Here is a 20867-nt window from a genome sequence, read left to right on the forward strand (position 1 = left end):
AAAACAATCACATAGATGAATTTTCATTTTAAATTGTGCAATTTGTTTTGGGTGTCTGGTGATCGTGGACAGAGCCTACTTTGTAGCTATGATGTGTCGACCCTTGCATGTACCCGTTAATACATATTGAAATTAAATTATGTACAATACTGAACTCAAACATGCTAAGCAGGTATTAGTTTGTTTCAGTACATCCAAATAAATCAAAATGCCCTGTGCCAATGATGAGTCCACGTTATAATAATGGATATTTTAATGGATATTTTAAATGTCCACTTGTAAAAGCGAAACTGCATAAACCAAAAACTGGCCCTCCCTATAAGCCTTCTGCAATGACAAGATCACTTCAGTCAGGCAACTCTGATGATAACATACATGTTCCCGGGCAGAAATGATCAACAGTTGCAATCAGAAACACATGTTCGCATGATATAACCTCAGATCAAAATAAAGGCATGTCCAACGTGCAGGAGGATGTGAGCGGAAAATGCAAACCCGCAAAATGCTCATAAAACTCAAGTTGAATTTGCACTCGGAAAACAGGGTCTAATAAATTCCAATGGATTGTGCAAGCTCGCGCTGTGACATTGCAGAGAGACGACATACGTAAAGTCCTAGGCAAGCGAGTCGGACACAAACACAAAATAAACATGTCTTCCCAGGACGCTGAGAAGGGTGCAGGCATATTCAGAGTGCATGAAGGTTATTTCATCTAATTTCCTAGTGTGCTTTCCAGTTGTCACGTGATCACACTGTGTGTTCGGGCTATGCAGATTGACAATGCTTTTGCCAATACCGTTTTCTGATGAGCGCACATCTCTGTTGCTTCATCGTATGTGTTGGTGGCCTATGAGAGCCAGTCTGTATCATTATATCCACTCAAGAGAAACGCTTGCTAATTTTGAGGCTGCTTTTAAGAATGTGAATTCCTTCTTCATTCACAGCAAGAAAAATATGTGTTGAGAGACGGTTCGAAGCGAGTGTGAAAATGGTGAGTGACCCACAGAAAGCGGCACTGCAGCACTACACTTGAAAAAAAACGAGACCTAATCAGAAATGTGTGGAAAGGGTTCCCAAAGCAGCGTTTTCCTTTTTTTTTTTTAAAGGCAGAACGGGTTGCCAAAGCTAACAGAGGAGAAACCACGCTTATCCCCAAAGCTAAATGTAAAGGCATTAAACAACTCTGGGGCAAAGAGTGACTGCTGCCCCGTCTCGCACACCGACTGGAGCCTGTCTAAAGATCGTACACTCTAAGGTAAGCAATATAATTAAGTGGCACAATACTCGTTCATTCAACTGTCTAATCACAACATGGGCCTGTTTTTGGGTATATGATATGTTATTTATAACGCGCTTAATACTCTGAGGTTTCTAAGCGCGGACCAGGGGATCGAACCTGTGTTGCTCAGTGTCATCTTGCTTCCAATGCGAGCACTTTGCCCCTGAGCTATCCTCCTGAGACAAGATGGAGACATCCAACTTCGGGCTATATCAAGGGTGTGAGATTCCCTCACTTATTCCTTTTTATTTTGCAAATTGACTTTATGCTGTTTTCTTTTTCCAATGGTAGTTTCCACGTAGTCATATTAAATTTTATCTTGCAGTATCAATAATTAAAAAGTACTCACTGGCACCGTCCACAAAAGTGCATTTAGTTAATATGTACCAGGAAACGTGCTAATAAAGCATGTGCTGATGTCTACTTATGTATCTGTCAGTGGGTCTCGTTCAATCCATAGTTCCTCAACATTCAAAATACGGACGAGAATGGCACTTTGCTCGGATTCCTTTTCTATGCTTTGCTTTTGCAAGAATGCAGATTAGGGCAGGAAAATCACAAAAGACGGCCAACTTTAAGGCTCAAAATCGGGCCTGTCGTTGCAAAGCGAGAGTTGCTTTAAGGGACAGCTCTCCCGAGACAGGCCAGACCCAACCACTCCAACTCCAGCTTGCTCGGCCTCTGGACACTCCAACAGGTTAAACTGAAGTTTCTGACCTTCCTAGGCCATCATCGGCTGCCCAACGCAAGCGATCTCAGTCTACGTGACCCCAAAGCCAGCTGAGCTGGGGCTATATTGAAATGACCCCGGAAGTGGAACTGGCAGCCCAGCACGACAGCAGGAAGTGCTTGTCTGTCTGGTACACACACATCATGTGCAGAGCTGAGAGCAGCCAGCCAAGCAAACAAGAAACTGCCGCCTTCCTCTTCCTGACAAAGGCACAACATGGCCGGCCCCTTGTCTCCCTGGGACGGGTGGGGGCAGGGGGTTTCATTCAGCTAAACTCCAGCCGGGCTCTGGAGACAAAGGGGTTAATTGGATAACTAGGCACTCCAGCTCGTATAACACCTGAAGGGGATCAGCGTTTGTCAGCACAGCCAGGAGACAACAGCACGGGCACAAACCAGCCAGGCAGCATTGGCCGGACCGGGGGGGGGGGGGGGGGGACATGCCCTGCCCATCTGCCCTCGTTCCCAGACGTGGGTTCAGTCTTTATCTCTCTCCGTGTGCTGCTGCCCAACCTACGAACCGCCTACATGGCGCTATAAAGGACTCCCCGAGTGTAGGACCCTGAAATTGGCACGCTTGGGATTGCGTAAAACAAAAGCTATTATTAAAACAAAGCTGCCCACGCAAGCACGCACTATACACGTGAACAAAACATAGATGGAAGCGGCCGTCTGACTTCTAATGCGTTGCCCTATTTAACGTGCATTTCAAGGTGAAACCCCCGTTTCCAGGGCACTTCCGCACAGTTGTCTGTCTACAGGTGAGTATTGTAATGAGGCGGCGGCGCAGTTAAGAACTGGCATCCTGAAATGGCACCCAAGCCGGATTGCAGTGCAACTCCTGAGAAAGTAAATACACACATTTGCATGCGCGGAGCACGAGCCAAACAGCCACGCTGTCACTGGAACTAGCGTAATGCCACCCCGCCACGGACTGCAACCTCCAAAGGGCAGAACGCAGCGACTTCCTCGCCCAAGTTGCCCCTGCCGCAACATTATGCCTTGTCAATATTTACCCGCGTGTGTGCAGCCTTCCCTTCCATAAAAGCGTGATTCCTTGTGAAAACCTGGAATAAATCTTCATTTTGGAGGCAATTAAAGTGTTGATTTCATTTGTGCCCTGGAGCGATTATTGTAATTTGCTCAAATAGCTTTATGCGCCGAGCGCTGCAGAGCTTTTTACAAACCCATTTTCTCGTTTGACTTGTTGGGTTGCAATGTTTGGCTCAGCAGTTTTTAAGTTTGCCTGCTCGGGATTGCCCCCCCCTGCCCCTGCATCTGAAGGCGCTGCACACATGACACTTTCCCCGGTGCGGTGAAATCGCCCATTTTGCAAACTTCATGGGAAGCTAAAGATCACGAGGCCCACCCGCTCTCTCCCGGCGCTTTCATTATATTCACCCCGAGCTGGAGACACGGGCAGGCGGTGTGGGGGGGGGGCTGAACATTGTCCCCGGAAAGCCCCCCCTCTTAGCGGCAAGGCCAAAGAAAGGCGCGGCGGATCCCCTAAACTCGAGCAGGGCCACATAACCCTAGCGTTGAGACACTCTTATTTGTGACGGTCTGGCCTAATTCACGGCCGCATTCGCCATCCCTGTGGCAGCGTCTGTGTGTCTCCACGGCCCCCGTGGTTGGCATGCACCGAGGCACTGCTGCGGGCAGCCCGTGGGACGTCTCTCGCGGCATGTGCTTGACTGCACCTCGCTTTCAAGGCTGCCGAGCCGGGCAGGGTCGCTGCCTGTGAATGGGTCTACGTGCCTGCTGGGGGGTGGGGGGGGGGGCTGCAGGGAACACGGCCCCTGCACACGTTCGCGCCCCGCATGTGCTCGCAAGGGCGGCTGAGCAAAGAGTCAGTGTTTGCCGCTCGGCATTCTGCCGCCTTCTTTGCCGGAGCTGCGAGCTCACGCTGGAGCCCTTCTGGGCAGGAAACGTGGCGTGTGACGGGGCCCAGCCGACAGGGCCCCCGTGGCGTGTTTATGGAGCGTCGGCCCCCATCGGATAATTGATCAGTCATTGGAAAGCAGAGGGGGCAGCCCCCCAGCTCCCTGCCCTTGAATTTCCGGAATCCCCAGAACTATTCGGGAATCCTATGCTCTCGCCACTGGGAAGAGCTGCTTACTCGAGTGGGCTTCTCCCACAAGCACACGCACGTGTGTGCACGCTTCTTCGTGGTTACACATCTAGCATAACATAATAATCAACCCATTTTTCATAAACAGGGTGGGTTCGGGGTCACACACACACTCAACCGGTTTAGCTGTTCGTTTCCTTTTATCTGAAAGCCAGGCCCTGCTCTGTTTTTAAACCCCAAAATGAAATACAAAAAGGGCGCGCTGGCAGCCGGCAGGCTGCGCACAAAGCAATGTTCACTGAGGTCTAAAAGCATCGGCCAAGGGAAACTGACAAGGCGGACTAATGAAGCGTGCAGACGGGCAGGAGAGGGCCCGGCGCGCCGCCCTTCCAGCGGCCTCTCTCCGCGGCGCCCCCCAGACCTCCTGTCCGGGCTCCTCTGCCCTCGCCGGGCCCTCGCTGGGCACCCGGGTCTCGGGCGCACAAAGCCACCTATCAGGGGGCGCAGTGGATGAAAAGCAACGTGCGCCCACAAAGCAGAGAGCGCCAAGGAGCAGGTCAGCTCCGCTGGCAGCGCCTGCACAAGCTCATCTTCCCAGGTCGGAGCCCTAATGAAGCGGTAATGGGCGCATTATTCACCGTTTTACACCAAGCTGGAAATGTATCTAAGAGGGGGCTTAATGAGATGCAAATCAGGAAGGGGGGGTGGGGCTGGCGGGCGTTCTGCATAGCAATCCCAGCCCTGGCGGCGGAGGGGAGATAGGGGGAGCGCCTCGTACCTGGTCTGTGAGGTTCGCCGGCCGGCCCATGTCTTCGCTGTCCGACTTGGATCCGCCTTCCCGGTCGTCGATCACCAGGTCGATGGGCATCTTCCCTTTCAAGCAGCTGATGTACCGGTGGCAGAAATTATCGCACAGCTCGTGTACCTATCGTCCAGAAAGAGATGGTTAGAAAGAAAGACAAAACAAAACAACAGCGCCTTAGAGGAATTGCCAAGAGCAGTGACCCGTCCAAGCGCCCCCACCCCCTTCCACGTGACACAGACCCAGAGAAGGTGCGCCGTCCGGCAGCTATTCCCAAGAGGCGGCGGGAATTAGAAATAACTTGATTTCCCTGTGAAATAGAGATATCCCCGGAAATTGACAGTGACAAGATGATTCGAGGGCCCCAACCTATTGAGTGGCCATGCTGACTGCGCCTGCTCGCAGGCCTGGCTGGGGCTGCTGGGGGGTGGTGGGGGGGGGAGAATGACCAACGCTGGGGCTGGCAGGGTCATTCAAAAGCGTGCCCTTGGGGGTGGGCGACATATTCAGGTGTTTGCCCATCCCTGTTTGCATGGCCCACGCCCCCTCTTCTTTTTAAAGCAAACCTCGTGGATAGTAGCTTTGGGGCCATTGAAATCAACTTCCCAGGGAAGAGCAAATCGTGCAGTGGGCACCGTGCTCATATTTCATTTTTAGCGCCATATTACAGTTTAAATACATAATCTGAAGACCAGAAATGCTTCCGTTGCATCAACTTTTCAAAAGATGAACTCAACACGCTTGAGGGTCGTGAGAAATGGGAGCCGGGATATGCATTGCGATTGCTTTGCTTTCAGACAGCAAAGAGTATTTTTTTTAATTATTTTGTATAAACTGCACAAGACATCGCCCTAGACCCCCCAACATGGTGGCTGAGGCTACAGCAGATCAGAGGTTATGACAGCCGTGGCTTCTGTCCCGGCAACCCTTCCCCGTACAATGCGAGCCCCAGGCCTGGCATGCACGTATAGCGCCGCTCTAATGGGGTTTCATCTCAATAAAAGAAAACAAAAAGTAAGAACAAAAAACACGCGAAATGCGTTCATTGGGAAGCGTGCCCCTCTCCCAGAAACGACCCCTCGGACATCATTTACTGGATAAATCCCCGAACTCCAGCGTGGAAGTCGGCAGTGAAACTGTTTATAGAAACCCAGCTAGGAGCTGAGGGGAACACAGGGCCTGTGCGTTTGAGATCCCCCTTTTAATGGCCGGGATTGTAATTAAACTGTTAGGAGGAATGGGCGCCGGGATTGGTCTTGACACTAATTACATGGGAGCAGAAAAAAAGAAAAGGCATGCATGCAAATGTAGAAAAGCACGGGATTCTGCGCAATTTCAAGGCACAGAGAAGGGGAGGGGGGGGGTAATACCTTTTCTAACTCCAGCAGATGAAACCGTAACACTTGTATCGCCTGGATCATCTGGGGGGAGAGGGGATACAGAAAACAGCATCAGCACACAGCCCAGCTCGGCTTCACACCAGACATTAGCCCGGGACATAAAAGCCCCGTCAATCCCTCGTAAATCCCAGTCGCACCAGCGCGTCGCGTTCTACCAGTGTTTGGAAAGATTCACATCAAATGCCCCCAATAAGAGGCAGAGCACCGCCACAGGGGAAGGCTGCGATATTGTAAAGCGCATCCCAGCGACTGAGTTTAAAAAGTCCAATTTGTTTGGAGATGTGTGTTCGTAATTTACAGTTTCAAAAAAACAACAACACGGCTCTGATTTTGATCGTGCAGGCTGAAGGAAGGGGCACACGGAAGGCCCCCTCTCTATATGTGGGAAAAATATAAGCCTTGCCCGGCTGACTAAACTAACTCGTTAGCGGCCTTGGGTACTGAAAATGGCTCGGTAACGCAAAATAAGACGTATATTATTGACACGCCGGGCAGAGGCTCGCACTTATGACGGGTGCAGCTCTTACCAAGTTATCCAGCTCTGGGTTCGACGAAAATAAAGGCTTTTCTGCTCGGATCTGAAGGGATAAAACTGGGATTAATAAACCATGAAGGTAAAGGCAGATGCAGCTTAATTGCTTGAGACCCCGCGAGCCTCGAAGACAGTCTAGTATTGCTGTGGGCGCTACATTCATGCGGGAAGCAAACGTGGAGTTCGGGTTCATTTACAACTCGCACATTGTCAGTTGCATTTGTCACGATAGTGTGCCCGTTTCTCGGGAGCAGAGCACACACGCGCGCACACATACACACCCACACACACTGGCAATCGCTGGAATCTGCACGCCATTAGCATTGCCCTGCCCGGTGCTGGGGCGTTAAAGCGATTATTATCTGGCACGATAAGAAAGAGCAGTTCAGCGGCCTGGAGTGGAGCTGCTGACCTGTTTAGCGAACACTGCGATGTCTTCATTGAAGGACTCGGAAGAACACACGTCCCCGCCGGCTACCCCCGGCTCCCGGGGGGTACACGTTGCAAGTTCACATTTTTCAAAAATCAGTGCTAAGAGAGGGAAGAGGGGGTGTCTGCAAGAAAACACAAGAAAAGACAAAAGGCATGAGGAGAGGCTGGGCGGCCAAACTCAGTCTGACATGTTCAAGAATAACCAGGCACACTGGGAAGGCCCCTTTAAACCCCGCAAACCCCCTCCCCATACACACACAGAGAGACACCCAGAGGCTCCAAGCGGACATCCTGAGGGCCAGACATCACCAGAGGTCGCCCGAGTGAATGTACACGAGGGTATGCCAGTGGGGCCCCAGGGTCACGCATTACAGCCAAAACAATTAGTCTATTCGGTATATATATAAAAAAAACACATCACCGCGAGTGCTATGGGCTTCGAAAAGAGGTTTCCGATTGGTCAGTGAAATACATACATTTGCATCCCAATTCACTCAATATATTTTTTTCTTGTTCCCAATTATCGACAGAGAAGGGTACACAAAACCACACATGCATTCTCCTCGAGAACACATATTGAAAACAGTAGGAACAGAGACGGTCGTGAAATAAAAGCCTAGCTTACTTCTACGAACTGCTTTAATGCAGAACAGCAATGTTTACAATGCATGCCATTTGGGGCCCCCCTCCACTCCCAAACGGGTGCATGTGTGAGCAATATAGACCATTGGACTGTGTGGCACAATGGTGCATTGCAAATATTTACTTGATGTGCATTGACATGAAGGATTACCTTTCTGTCTGAGGTGGGTCTCGAGGAACGTATTTTTAAAAGTTGAGTCAATGTAAGGTTCGAGGGGAACCCATGTTTCGACAACACAAGTGACCGGCTGTGTTTTGCAGAGCAATGCAGCCAGCAATCCCATTTCTAGCTCAGCGCCCAGCTCCTAACTACATTTTCTCACACTGGGCCTGTTTACAACAGCAGCGCGCCAACTGCAACTTCAGGAGTTTAAAAACGGCCCTGCCCTAGGACTTATTTGGTGAAGTGCGGGGGTGCCTACAACATACATTACCATAAACTGGCCTCGTCAGCAAGTCCGAGATGCACCCCGCAAATTGGGGCAGACAACCACACAGAGCCATCGCTACACGAGCACTGCGCCCTTGCACTCATTCGGAGAACATGGGCTCTTCTACTCATTCAAAAGGCACTGGCCCCGATTTACACAAAGGTTTTCAATGGGACTTTCGCATGTTAGAACGTGTTTGTACTGCAGGCCTACTGTGTTCACAAAGTTTTCTTCTCCTTATGTTGAAATCATAGAGTTGTCAGTTTAACAGAATACACGCCATTACTTTCAAATATTCAAAACAAAATTGAGCAAATACTTATGGCGTGTGTTATTCTGGAGTATGGTAGATTGCAATAAAACTACTACTATAGTCTTTCTTTATTTTTATTGGGGCAGAAAGCAGAAAACAATGTCAACATGGCAGAAGGAGTCCGCGGGGCGCGGGAAGCTGCCCCCTTGTGCCACCCTGTCACTCCACTAGAAATCCTCCAAACCTCCCCCGAGTTCTGGGGCTGCCCTGTGCACACGAGGGGCCGAGGAGCGGCGCGCCGTGGGCAGAAAGCAGCCGCCGTGCCCACGCTTGCTCGGGGCTGCACCTACCCGTAGATGGAGTCCTTGTCCCGCTTCAGGGCGTCGTTGACCGAGGAGCCCATGCCGGGCGGCATGGCGTTCGTGTGGCCCGTGTGCGGGTACTGGTGCGAGTGCAGCGGAGGGCCGTGGTTCAGGTGGTGGACCGGCTGCATGGACCTGGCCGCGTGGGGGTCCCCGTACATGGTGCTGGGGATACCCACTCCGTCCATCCCACCGTAGTGGGGCAAGTCGTCGTACTGCACAGCAGACAGGAGAGAGAGAAAAAAGTCGGGGGTCAGCGGGAAACTGGACAGGAGGCTGGCTGCGCGGTGGACGGCCAGTTTGGGAACACACAGTACTTTTTGCACGGGGTCACTGACACAACCTGCTCTCAACACATACGTGACAATCTATTCTCTGAGCTGCAGGATACCTTCGCTTGCAAATAACATGCACCTCATTAGTATCATCCTGCAGCCTAATGCATGGTCGTTTCCTAGCGCCAAAATACCATCGGGATGAGCGTGGCGCTTCGGGAATAGGTTTTTTTTAACAGCTCAATCCCTGGCTAACTCGGAGGAGGGGTCCTTGGTTTACAGCCGCAATTGTTCTTATATTCCAACATGCAATCGCGATATAATGCAATGAAAACTGTTTCTGGAGCAAAATGCAACACCGTGGAGTTCTCAAGTACTGGCCAGTATACAATAAATGAGTATGCATGTGTATGCTTGGACATAAGGCAGGTAAGGGGCCACCCCCTTATTCAAACTGAAATCACAATGCCAGAGTTGTATGGTAAATAGGTTCCATGCGTGCACAACAGAAACAAAAACACACCCAGGGTTTGCAAACTGTCGGGGAATGAAAAAGTTACACCTGAAAACTTTGTGTTCACCACTAAAAAAAAATAAATAGGATGTCTTTTGTGTTCACCGAAAAAAAAAATAGGATGTCTTCTAGTTGTGCATAAGTGCATATGCATGTAAATAAATGCATGCATACGCCTGCCGGTGTTTCCATGTGGGTGTATATATAAATAATAAATCTCTCTCTGTATAACTTTGTAGGGCTTTTATGAACATAGGTGCAAAGTATTCCCCAAACGTTCCACTCTGCTGTCAGGGCACTTTATAATTATATTATACAACTTCAATTAGGACTTTGATATAGTCGGTACTTCTTTAAATATTAGGTTGGTGTTTTCAGGGTGCCTCCAAAAGAACTATGATGACTATGCTGTCTCATATAACATTTTACTGGCCACCAACCAGGTTGCCTTTACTGTACGTTCACTGTATTTTAGGAACGGTGCATTCTTTATATGTAGGATTGTAACACCCCCGGCCAGATAAAAACAAACACAGCTCGTTCATTTGCATTTAGCCCATACACGTGCACACGGTTTCAGGGGGTATGGGTTTCACAGTGCACAGTGCGGCAACTCTGCTTTATTGCACATGTCGAGAGTGTAATTGTCTACCAAAAAGAGATTTGACAGGCGGATGGCCCACGTTGTCAATTACGCTGAGCCCCTGCGCTCGGACAATACTCACAACATTGAGGCGGTGGACAATTAAAAAAAAAAGGTATGGCACTGACACTGAACACTGGGAGTCATTAGGGCAGAACATCATGGGCGACGAGAGGACAGTCAAGTGCACCAGCAATCGGCAGTGCAGAAACTGCCAGCAAACTTTAAATCCGAGTGAACACGTTCAGCTGTAATAGCTCTGCATGGCTTGCAGACACTGACGTCCCCCGGGGCTTGAATGGCGGATAATCTTCCCATGCGATTAGTAGCTATATGTCGTATTATTTGAAATAATATTTTCATTTGTGCACTGATCACACATATTGATCATGATGTCCTATTAATGTTTTGGCTTTGAGGTCTGTAAGTAAAGTTCTTTCAGGCGATGCCATTAAGTGCCTGGTTCATGGAATGTTTTGCACGGTTCGAAGTGACTTTGCACTGCTGAAAAGTGACTTTGCACTGCAGACACATTCAGGGAACTGTGCAAAGTGTATTGTTGCAGTGCAAAGTCGGTGCAAAGTCATTTTTGCAGTACAACACGACTTTGCACTGCAGACATACACTTCCATGAATCAGGGTTTGTGTCTGCAGTGCAAAGTCACTTTTCAGCAGTGCAAGGTCACTTGGAACCGTGAAAATAATCCATGAATCGGGCCCATAATCTTTTTTAACCAGTTGTGTGGCTTTTTCAGGGTAGTGGAACTGGCAGGTTCTGTCTCCCCACTATTTATTCTGATAATGTAGAGTTGGGGTTTCTAGACCACTGTGAAAATACGTACCCTTTGCGCCATCGACCTGTCCGGCTGCCCTTCCTTTTAAACTGCTACTGTGTCCCCTGCGAGGCCAGTGTGACAGGAAAAACACAACACGATGAAAACTCCCCCCAAAAAAATGAATAAAGGCGTCAAAGTACAAGCAAAACAAAATCCTCAAAGTCTCCAGTTAAGTGAGCAGTGGAACCGGATCTTCAGCTTTGGTGGTGCTCGGCGCCCGACATGAAGCTCTTCTTTAGTTTCCAAGGCAGGAGAGAGAAACCAGACGAGAAAAGGGGGAATTTTGTCTCCCCTAAAAAAAAAAAAAATGCGCACAAAAATCTTCTTTCAAACAATATTGTAAAGTGCACCCCCTCCCCCCTGTCAGAGCTGGCGAGCCGGTCCCATGGCTGTCAATCAGCGGCTGTCACGGCGGGTGAGTGATGATCCTCCGGGTGCTGCCGGCTGCGCTCTCCTCTGGCGAACGCTGCGGCTGCAGCTCGAGCGCTGTCCGGGCGCCGCTGCTTCTCGCTGCTGCTGGGGCGGCTCGCGCGAGGCTGGGCTGGCTGGGGAGCGCTCGCGCCTCGGAGGAGCCCTGCGCCGTCTCGCTCTTGACTCGCGGCGTGCGGCGTGCCCTGCGCGGCTCTGCTCTGTGTGCGCGCGCTCCTTCCTCCGTCTGCTCCGAGTGCGCGGCTGCGGCGGCGGCGGCGGCGGAGGAGGATCCTCGGGAGCAGAATGCTGGAACCCGGAAGTAGTGGTGGCCATAACAGGTCGCGCGGCACACAATGGCTCCTGGGCTGCAACCACTCGCCGGCTGGGAGAGGGGGGCGGGGCAGGGGGCGGAGCCGGCGGCGGCCGCCGACGGGCTGCTCTGTCACACAGCAGCAGTGCTGTGCAGCTAGAGAGGAGCCGGCCGGGCGCTTTGTTTGGTCACGGCGCTCTCGTCTTTCCAGCCTGATGGTCATTCCAGTTTGGAGCCGTCGACCCTCATTTGACCCTCCCTTTAATGCCAAAGTGACCGATTTCCTGCTGTGATGATGATCACCTAGAAATGCAACCAGTGCAGTGGATGTCCATGGAGCATGTAAGGTGGAGCTGAGCAGCGTTTCACTGTCAGCGGATCCTGGTTACATCTTGGATAGGCTGAGACTACCGCACATGGTAGTGCCGGCATCTATTGCATTGCCACTGGGACGGTGTCATCCACACTCTACAATGCCCGCGGGGAGATTTAGTGGAGGGTGTTTGGAGACGTGTGTGTGTGTCTGACCAGAGTTCCTGTGGGGTTTGCTTCCACGGGACGGCTTCAGAGATTGTGTGCCCGCATGTCCATATAGCTGGTGCAATGTTTACTTGGCCTGTTAGAAATGTCTGCTGGGTCCAGGTTAGCATTTGGGCTTGGACGTCCGATGAACGGCTGTGAGTTACATCCTACTGGGTTACGGTTGCAACGTGGAAGTGCCTATGTGTGTCCTATGGTGTCTACTCGTGTCGCTTGTAACGCGTGTATAGCTTGTTAAATGCACTGTATGCATAACAGCACAGTATGCACAAAGCAGTGTCCAACACCCACATGCTGCAGCTTCATATGATCACAGCCATTTGTAATTGTGCAAAGGCAATTTCCAGCAGTTGTAGCCTTTGTAAGTTGAAAACTGCACGATCCGGTGTTCAGATGGAAAGAGTAAGCAAGTAGACCTGGGCACTATCCTATTGGAGGAGGGGGGTCTTTAAATAAATCCGCGGCCTTCCCTCATCGGGGCCGTATGCTGTCGTCAACGCAGCTCCGTGTTGTTTCTTGTGTGTGGAACATGTGCATACGTGATCCCAAGAGATCTGGTGCCTAATCCAAAGCCCACTCGCCCTCGAGTTCTAACACCCTGCACTGCTGCACACTTTAATAATCGAGCGTTTCATGAAAGTTGGTGATTCAACCTCAGTACGTGTATTACATTTCCACCGAAATTCCTCTTACATGTCTATAGTCTTATACAACTTTAACGCAAACACTCACAGGGCTGACTATGTGCAACGTTGTGCTCACCAAAGCACTTCTCATTTTGCTGCAAATGTTCTTTATGGCCAGGGCTGAGTGCGTCTGCTGCACTATAAATAGTTTTAAAAAAAACAATAATAGTTAAAGGACTGGTCTCTGAGCAACGCTTCTCCACAAAGCTGAAGTGCCTCGGCACTAAGAGTAAAGGGGCCGCCCACCCCTCGCGTCAGCCTGGACATGGTCTCGCCCCATTCTCGGTAGGCAGAGGCCGAGGATCCCTCGTCCAATGGCCGTCCTCGAATCCGCTCACGGCCCAGTATTGGTGGAGAAGAGAATCAATTATCACATAATCGATGGGCCGAGCGCTTCGATCAGAGTAGGGGTAAGGCAAGCGGGGGCTGCGAGGTCTGGCCGAGCGGCGAGGGGCTGCGGTGCGGAGCCTGCTCCCGCAGCCCCCCGCTTCGGGAACGCTCTGCAGCCGTCTCTGTGCTGCTTGAAGCGAGTCGCGTGGTGCATGGACAGCAAGAGCACACGAGCTGTCGCCCCGTGTGTGAACACTCAGTTCTGGGCACAGCTGTCACTCAGACACCACTGAGACAAAACACGTGCACAATATTTTGAATGGAAGTCGCTTACGCATCCCCCCTTTTCGGTGTTGGCAAATCTTCAGTGTGGTTTGTCCGTTGGCTTCCTTTCTCTCCTGCCCACCCCGGGTTAGAGTCCCACCCACACCTGTTGGGGCAGGTAAACTCTACTGAATCCAGTTGCTCTCAGATTGCAGCTGTCCCTTTACCCCAAGCAGTTGGTGTACCCCGCATATCCTTCCGATGTTGCTCGAACAAACTCTGTGTGGAAAGTCTCCACGCCCAAACCCTTCATCTCCTCGCAGTCCAATCCTGCATTCCAATTCCCGACCCCAGGCAGACATTTTACCAATTGTCAGATCGGATGCTTCGCGATTCAAGGGGGCCGATTTCCGGCATGTTTCAAAAAGTTATTTGAGCATTCTTCACACGCAATTGAAAAAAGGGAGATTTTTTCCAGAGCTCCGCCACCAGCAGCCCCACAGGGAGCGGTATCTCTGTTGTCAGTGCAATGGACCCCTGTGCTTTGAGTGTGTCTCCTGTTAAACCGTGCGGGGTACGCAAGAGGTCTATAATTTCCCAACAATTTTTGAAAGCACTGGTTCTGACAAAATAAGGTCGAGGCGCTGGACAGGTGCTGTCGATAAGAAAAGAGCATGGCTTCTTCTCCCTCGCGCACACACAGTCTGTCGTGTGCTCTGCTTGTGCTGTTTGTCAGCTTCCCCGCGTGCTAAATGGCTTCAGACCACTCGGCGAGAGGGAGAGTGGAGGAAAGGTGGGTGGCCAGACTTTAAAATGATCTCGCGGTTAGTTCGCTCCTGGTTGGCGCGAAGTGACCGGTTGTTGCTGCACCGCCTGCAGCTAAGCCGCCGCGGGAATCAAATGCGTCTGAGCGCATCTCCCCTTCCTCCCGTGTTGCGAAAATGTGATCCCACGGCCTTTTAATGCAGTGTTTCTTTATGAGGAAAGTACACGGAGGCAGGTGGGTAGGTATGCGAGTGCCGCGTGTCTTCTCGTCGCCGTTTGAAATATTTTGCTTTTAAAAGGAACGTCCCTTTAAATGTGACAGACAGGCAGAAAGAAGTATTTCTGTTTGAAGTTTCACTTTTGGAACAACGGGACGAAGGGTTGCCACTATCCAGGGACGGTCGGAGCGTGTTGCATTCATTATGCCGAAGCTGTCACCACTAGCCGCCACCCCCCCCTTCTCCCCCCGGGTAATTTATTAAAGAATAATTGAGACAATAAAAGTTTACAGGCTGAGGTGTCTGCCCACGGCAGACAGAATGAGGCTGCAGTTTACGGCTGTCAAGTGACTTGATGCTGCGCTACCTAAACGCTAATCTGACACAATCCCCCGCCCCCCATCGACACTACAAAGGTACGTGTATAACAGGAAATCGTTCACCAATTTGGAGAAAGTGACTCTAGCCCGCCTGCTCTCCTTTAGCGCCCACAGTTGGCTACCTCTGGCAGCAGCGCTACAAGTCGCTTTTGGCTCCTCCCGGCTTTGGCCGTACTTTTAAGAAAGGACCCAAACAATTGTCTCCAAAATTAGAATTGTAAAGCTCCTGTTCCCCTTTCTTTGAAATCCACCCGAAGAGGTGCTTTTGCAAAGAAGTGCCTTTAGATTGCAAACGCGGGAGAGATCTAGCGCCTCCCATAGCTGCGCCCCCCCCCCGAATGCGGGGCAATGTGTAGTGGTGTGGATTTGTTTCTCCAATGGAAAATGTTGTCAATTTCTTCCCGAAGTGGTGACGTGCTTATGCTGAACAGTGTATCACGGGGGTGGCGCTAACCACGATCAAAAGGAGAACAAAGGGGTCAAATGGGTGTACAATTCACGCACCCGAGAACACAAAACACAAAGGCGCCTTGCGACAGGTCCCCAGGAAACCAGGCCACGCGTTTGCAGAGGTGCATTGTGTAACCAATGCACGCGTTTTTAAATGCTCGCATCTCTTTTTGCCTTGAGGGTGCGAGCCGGGGTTCTGCCTTTTGGCGACCTTTGAAGGGTGTCACACTCTGTCCAGCGATGCAGGGAAGGCCACCGTGGGTAGGGTGCCGGACCGTGGGGTGGGATATTGTGGAGGGGATGGGGGGCAGAGCAACACAAGAGCCAAGACGATGATAAATGGGAGAGGTACTGCAGGAATGTCACCGATAAGACGGCGAGGCGATAGGGGAAAAGGGGGAAGAGCTAATGAATGGCTTTCCGAGGCAGGGAGTGGGGCTACTGGGGGCTCGGTGTCAGGGGGGAGGCAGGAGAAGCTGCCAATTAAAACAAAATGAAGTGTGGAGATTAGGGGAGGGGGGGGCTGCACGCAGGCCTCGGTGGGGTCCAGAGGCTGTGTTTACTGCTCTCTACTGCGGGAAACAAAGGGCGCCTGGTCCGGCGCAGGAGTCACGCAGAGGTCAGCGCGGGCGGCCAGCAGCGACAGGCAGGGGAGTCGCGGCCACGGGGGGGGAGGGGGGAAATACGCGGGCGCACGCAAAGAAAGGCCCCCACAGTCTCTCCGCACCTTCTCCCAGGCAGGACGGGGCCCACAGAGAGTAGTGGCTTCAAAGGGGACACCCCGCGGTGTCTTCTGTTCTTTCTAGGTGGATGTTTGGCCACAGCCTATATATTGTCGCAAAGTCCTCCAATTCAGAAGAATAACTCCCCTAGTTCACAAAGTCATGTAGTTACTGCCCGTACTTTGTAACTGTTCTCCCTCAGCCCCTTGCGATACACGCGGGGTGGCGGGGCCTGTGCCCTGCGCTTGTTCTGCCGCCGTAGCCCTCCCTCTCTGGTGCCTTTCTCCTGCATGATTTTGAGGGCCTTGATTGCGGACAATATTTTGTGCGGAGAGCAGTTTCCCAAACTGTGACCCTGGTTGCACCCCCCACGCACGGGCAGGTCCATAAACAATAATAAAGCGAGAAAGGAATAAACGTTCCAGCAACCGAAACATGTACGTATATACATACATGTAAAGTGCATAGGAATCAAGGGCCAGGGTGTGATTAGAAAGTGTCAACGCACGAGAGCGCCCGAGACGAAATGGAAGTGCACGGCACTTGCAATTTCCTCGGGATGGGCCGACCTCGCTGCTTTATGTGGAGGTCTGGTACCCCTTTTCTTTCATCCTAGGTGTGTGCTCCCTTTTTTTTTAACTCAATTGTGTTACAGGAAAGTTTCATTGTGTTCATAGAATTGCCCATTTTATTAGCATTTTATAACCAAACGTCGTTAAAATAAAGTCTCATGGGATTTCTTTCCTGAAGTACTTGAAGCAAACGTGTCGGCGATTTAAGATTTGAAGACGAACCGCCCCCCACCCCCTCCCAGCCGAAATACACATGCAATGTTAAAAATGACAGTGCATTGCAGAATTCTTACTAAATCAGACCCATGTTTGCAGGTTTTGTGGCAGGTGTGTATAGACGTGAATCCTGCGTGCCATTGATTATTAAGGCGGCGGCCTTAAGCTGAATTAAAAATGAAACCAAGGAAGTTCTTGGTAGCTCCCCGTGAACACAATAAATACCGTTTGAAGAAAAAAAAGAGATTCGCTTGTTTAATACTTGAGCGTGTGCGCCGTCCACTGGACATTTTGAGAAGTACACTCGCTGAAAAGACGATAACTTTTGTCATGTAAAATGAAAGGGAGGGTTCGTGTGCTCGGGTTTTTAAAGTGTTGGGCCATCCAGGATTTAGAATTGGCAATAGTTTGTAACAACGGGTTTGGAGCGAAGCAGAAGGTGATAGTTATTTTCCAACTCAAAAGTCTCCCATCTTCCCGATCCTTTCATACAACTACGTAATCAAAGCTCCTGCACGTCGACAGTCAGTGCCTCGCGGACAGTGTTACTGAAAGCACACAGCAAAGGTAATATGTGATGTACGTTGATGGAAATCTCAAGGCAGCACAAAAGAAGCGCAGACTAAGCTGACGATCTTTTTCTACCCTCCTATGCACGTTTCTGCAGTAGTTTAGAGTTAATGCCCGTCACTTCGGTCACATACTGAGTGACTCACTGGATCCCAAACTCAGGAGCGACTGGCGTTCAATACAGGCCGGTGTGAATTTACATATAATTAGGGCCTATGCTTGCAAATATAAACAGGCATTCCCATAACACGAGCGCTGCTGGGACAGAGCAGCTCACGTCAGTGCCGACGTTTGAATGCTGGACTCCCTGTTTCAGACACTCTTAATATGTGTGTGGATTGGGGACGCACGGGCACGGGACAGGCCATTGGCATATGTGGTGAGTATGGCGTCTTTCCTTCATTGACGTTATGGTGGCAGGCTTTATACGCTCATGTGGGAGTACTTTCTCTTCCTAGATGCCCCCCAGATAGAGCCCTTTGGTTGTCTAACTCTAACTCTCTGCCCATCAGACACTTTTCTAAGCAGAGAGTGTGTGTGTGTGGGGGCGGGGGGTAGATCTCTTTCCACCGCAGGCGCCTCTCTGTAACAGTCTACCTGCCCCTCTTAGGCTTGCGCCGAATCTCCTTTTAAGTTCTGGAAGCTGAAGACCCTCCTTTTCTCGTCCTCCTTCCCTTTACCCTTCCCTGCTAACACCCCCCCCCCCACCCCCCCGCCTCAGTGACTGGTTGCCTCGATCCCTCTTAGTTCTACAGGGCAACAGCCCCCCCTGCTCAGTCCACCCCCACTCCTCGTGCCTAGCATTTGGACCCTCTCCCCCTGAACCCCATGCAATTCCTTGTACTTGCCTTCCTGGCCTCCCCTCAGCACTTGTCCAGCCCTTATGGCTGCCCCCCTTGCTCTTGCTCTTTTTACCCTTCATTTCCCTTCCCACTCTTGCACCTCGCATTTCGCACTGACCGCCCCCCATACCCTGCACTTCTTGTTACTGCACTTGTCGTACACACGTCACAAGGCCTAGTAGTACATGTTATTTGGTATATTTCTCCCTTGTCCCCCCACAACCCTTTTGTCTTGTGGCGCCTTGAAACGCAGTTTGTTGTATAGGCGCCTTACAAATATGCAATACATAAATAAAATAAAATACATACCGCGTGCTTATAGCAATATAAAAAATAGCCTCTTCTTGTGGTTGCACAGAGCCATTTGCTATTTCTCTTCACAGGAAAACGTAATGGCCTCGGTGTCTCGTTTACTGACACGCGTGCTGTGTGCGATCTCGGACACGTTGACATTGAAAGTGCAAAACGGAATTGGTGTAGTTCATAGAACGTCACCTCCCAGGTATTTTAGGAACTACTTTCTGTGGGCATGCGCTGTAACATTTTATTCCGCAGCAACTCTTGCGTTTTTAATGCATCTGTTAAAGTGCGTGGAGTTTGCAAAGTGTTTCAACTTTCAGTAACATCTGAAACACGCCGTTTTTTGAGTTGGGAGGGGGGCAGTTTTAATTCAGCAGGAATGGCTGTTTGCTATGTTCCTTCTGCAAAGGTCCCAAACCATACAACTGAATACATGCGGTGGTCGCCGTACTGCCCAGTGGCTCTAGCGGGTGGGCGCACGGGCCGTTGTGCTCGGTGTAATGTATACCCCACCGCAAAAAGAAACATAGAGATGGCCTTAATCTCTAGCCTTTGGCGGACTATGGGAACGCTGTCTGAAAAATGACACCGACCTGTGAAATGCGCGTGCCTGGTGGGCTTTATGAAAGTAGGAGCTTTTCAGTCTGAGCATTAAAAAAAATCTGTGCCGTTAAAGAAAAACAACACCTTGCCATTTTATACCCCGAGCCCGACCCGTGAACCATTTATTTGGGTTTTCGTTAAATGTTTGTTGTCATGTTTGAGAAAGTGCTCAGGTAACCAGTTGTGCTCAGGCCCCAGGGAGTGTGCATTCCGGAGATCTACTATTTCGCGCTCGGCCTCAGGGGCTTGTGCCACCCTTGGGCCCACAATGAATGCAGTAAAAAGTTCAGTGGAACTGCTTTCCGAGAACATGCAACGCGGCCCGACGAGTCCTGTCAAAACAGAGGCCTTTGAGGGCACGTCCTGCGTACATTCCCTGTTTTGTATCCACGGTTCTGTGTCAACCTTTCCACCGACAGGCTCGGTAATCGTGGCACGAGTCGGGGCCGTGAGGTGGCCGGCTGGGGTCTGGGAGCAGGAGGGTCTCCATTAACAAGTCCGACCAAACTCGGCCTCATAGTTTTTTCTGCTTCCATGTATTGGATCCCTATGGAGGGCCGTGGAAAGCCTGATAGGCTGCCACTAGTAGGCGAAGGGATAGACCAAATATTCGGCAGTTAAGGCGGTCCCAAGGCTAGTCACGTGACTTCCAGTCAGCGGAAAGGTGATTCACAATTACGTCAGTTATTTGCGGGCCTTCTTTGCAGTTTCCAGGCTTGTACCATTCCCTGGTCTCAGAAGAGAGAGCGAAACACAAAGAGAAATGTTTGTATTCACGCACTTCACCGCAGGGTGAGGCATGCATCCACCCCTATGACTATAACTTTCAAATACATGGAATATGTGGTTAATTGCACATTAAGAAATGCGTGCTAGGAAGTGACCATCACTATGAGATAGGAGGAAATCTCCTGGTGAGGTAAGCAGCAGGCTTGGACTGGCCTATAGGGCAATTGGGGAATGCCGAACCAAAAACGCAAACCGCTAATGTGGGCGAGTTTCTTTGGTCAAAGTGGCCACTTATTTTGACCAACGTGGGCTAGTTTGATGAGTTAATTCACTATGTGGCTAGTCGTTTTGACCATAGTTGCTGAATAAATGTTCTTTAAATTGCACAATTTGCATCATATTTTATCAAAAAAACTCCCCCTTGGGTACTATTCAAACAGTTTGTCACAAAAAGGAATTAATTAGAATAAAAGCAGATGTTAATGTTAAAGATATTTGTACCGCGGACCGTCACCAACGGAGTTGGTCCCCAGATGCTCTGGCAGATCTGCAAATGAGAAGGTGGGAGGGGTTAGTAAGGTGAAGAGGGAGTAGGATAGTGAGAGGAGTGGTGTTCTGTTGGCAGCTTCAACTCGGTATACACCGGGTGCTGAGCTTTGGTGCGAGTTACGGATCAATGTCAGTCCTCGTGTGCTATTGGTGCGGCTTATGTGTTGGTGCAGTGTTGTGACGTGCATGCGGGTTGTTGCGTGAGAGAT

At 50.6% G+C, this 20867-nt stretch overlaps 1 protein-coding gene across 3 annotated transcripts in view; it reads right to left on the minus strand.

The window, feature by feature from the left end:
- The window catches only part of MEIS1 (Meis homeobox 1), a 181724-nt gene extending 162919 nt beyond the window's left edge, over positions 1 to 18805 (minus strand). The window contains exons 1-6 of one of the 3 annotated variants that reach the window (XM_069608156.1): positions 18787 to 18805; positions 8922 to 9148; positions 7226 to 7367; positions 6809 to 6859; positions 6252 to 6302; positions 4858 to 5004 (exon numbers count right to left, since the gene is read on the minus strand). In XM_069608156.1, the coding sequence (XP_069464257.1) occupies positions 4858 to 5004; positions 6252 to 6302; positions 6809 to 6859; positions 7226 to 7367; positions 8922 to 9121 (591 nt within the window). In that variant the 5' untranslated portion in view covers positions 9122 to 9148; positions 18787 to 18805. Of the gene's footprint in view, positions 1 to 4857; positions 5005 to 6251; positions 6303 to 6808; positions 6860 to 7225; positions 7368 to 8921; positions 9149 to 11207; positions 11968 to 18786 lie in introns of those variants that run through there. The other 2 variants (XM_069608157.1, XM_069608155.1) reach the window with 2 other exon arrangements.
- Between the last annotated feature and the right edge of the window lie 2062 nt (positions 18806 to 20867).

The sequence above is a fragment of the Ambystoma mexicanum genome, chromosome 4q (assembly GCF_040938575.1).
Source record: "Ambystoma mexicanum isolate Mex_15411 chromosome 4q, UKY_AmexF1_1, whole genome shotgun sequence".
NCBI lineage: Eukaryota > Metazoa > Chordata > Amphibia > Caudata > Ambystomatidae > Ambystoma > Ambystoma mexicanum.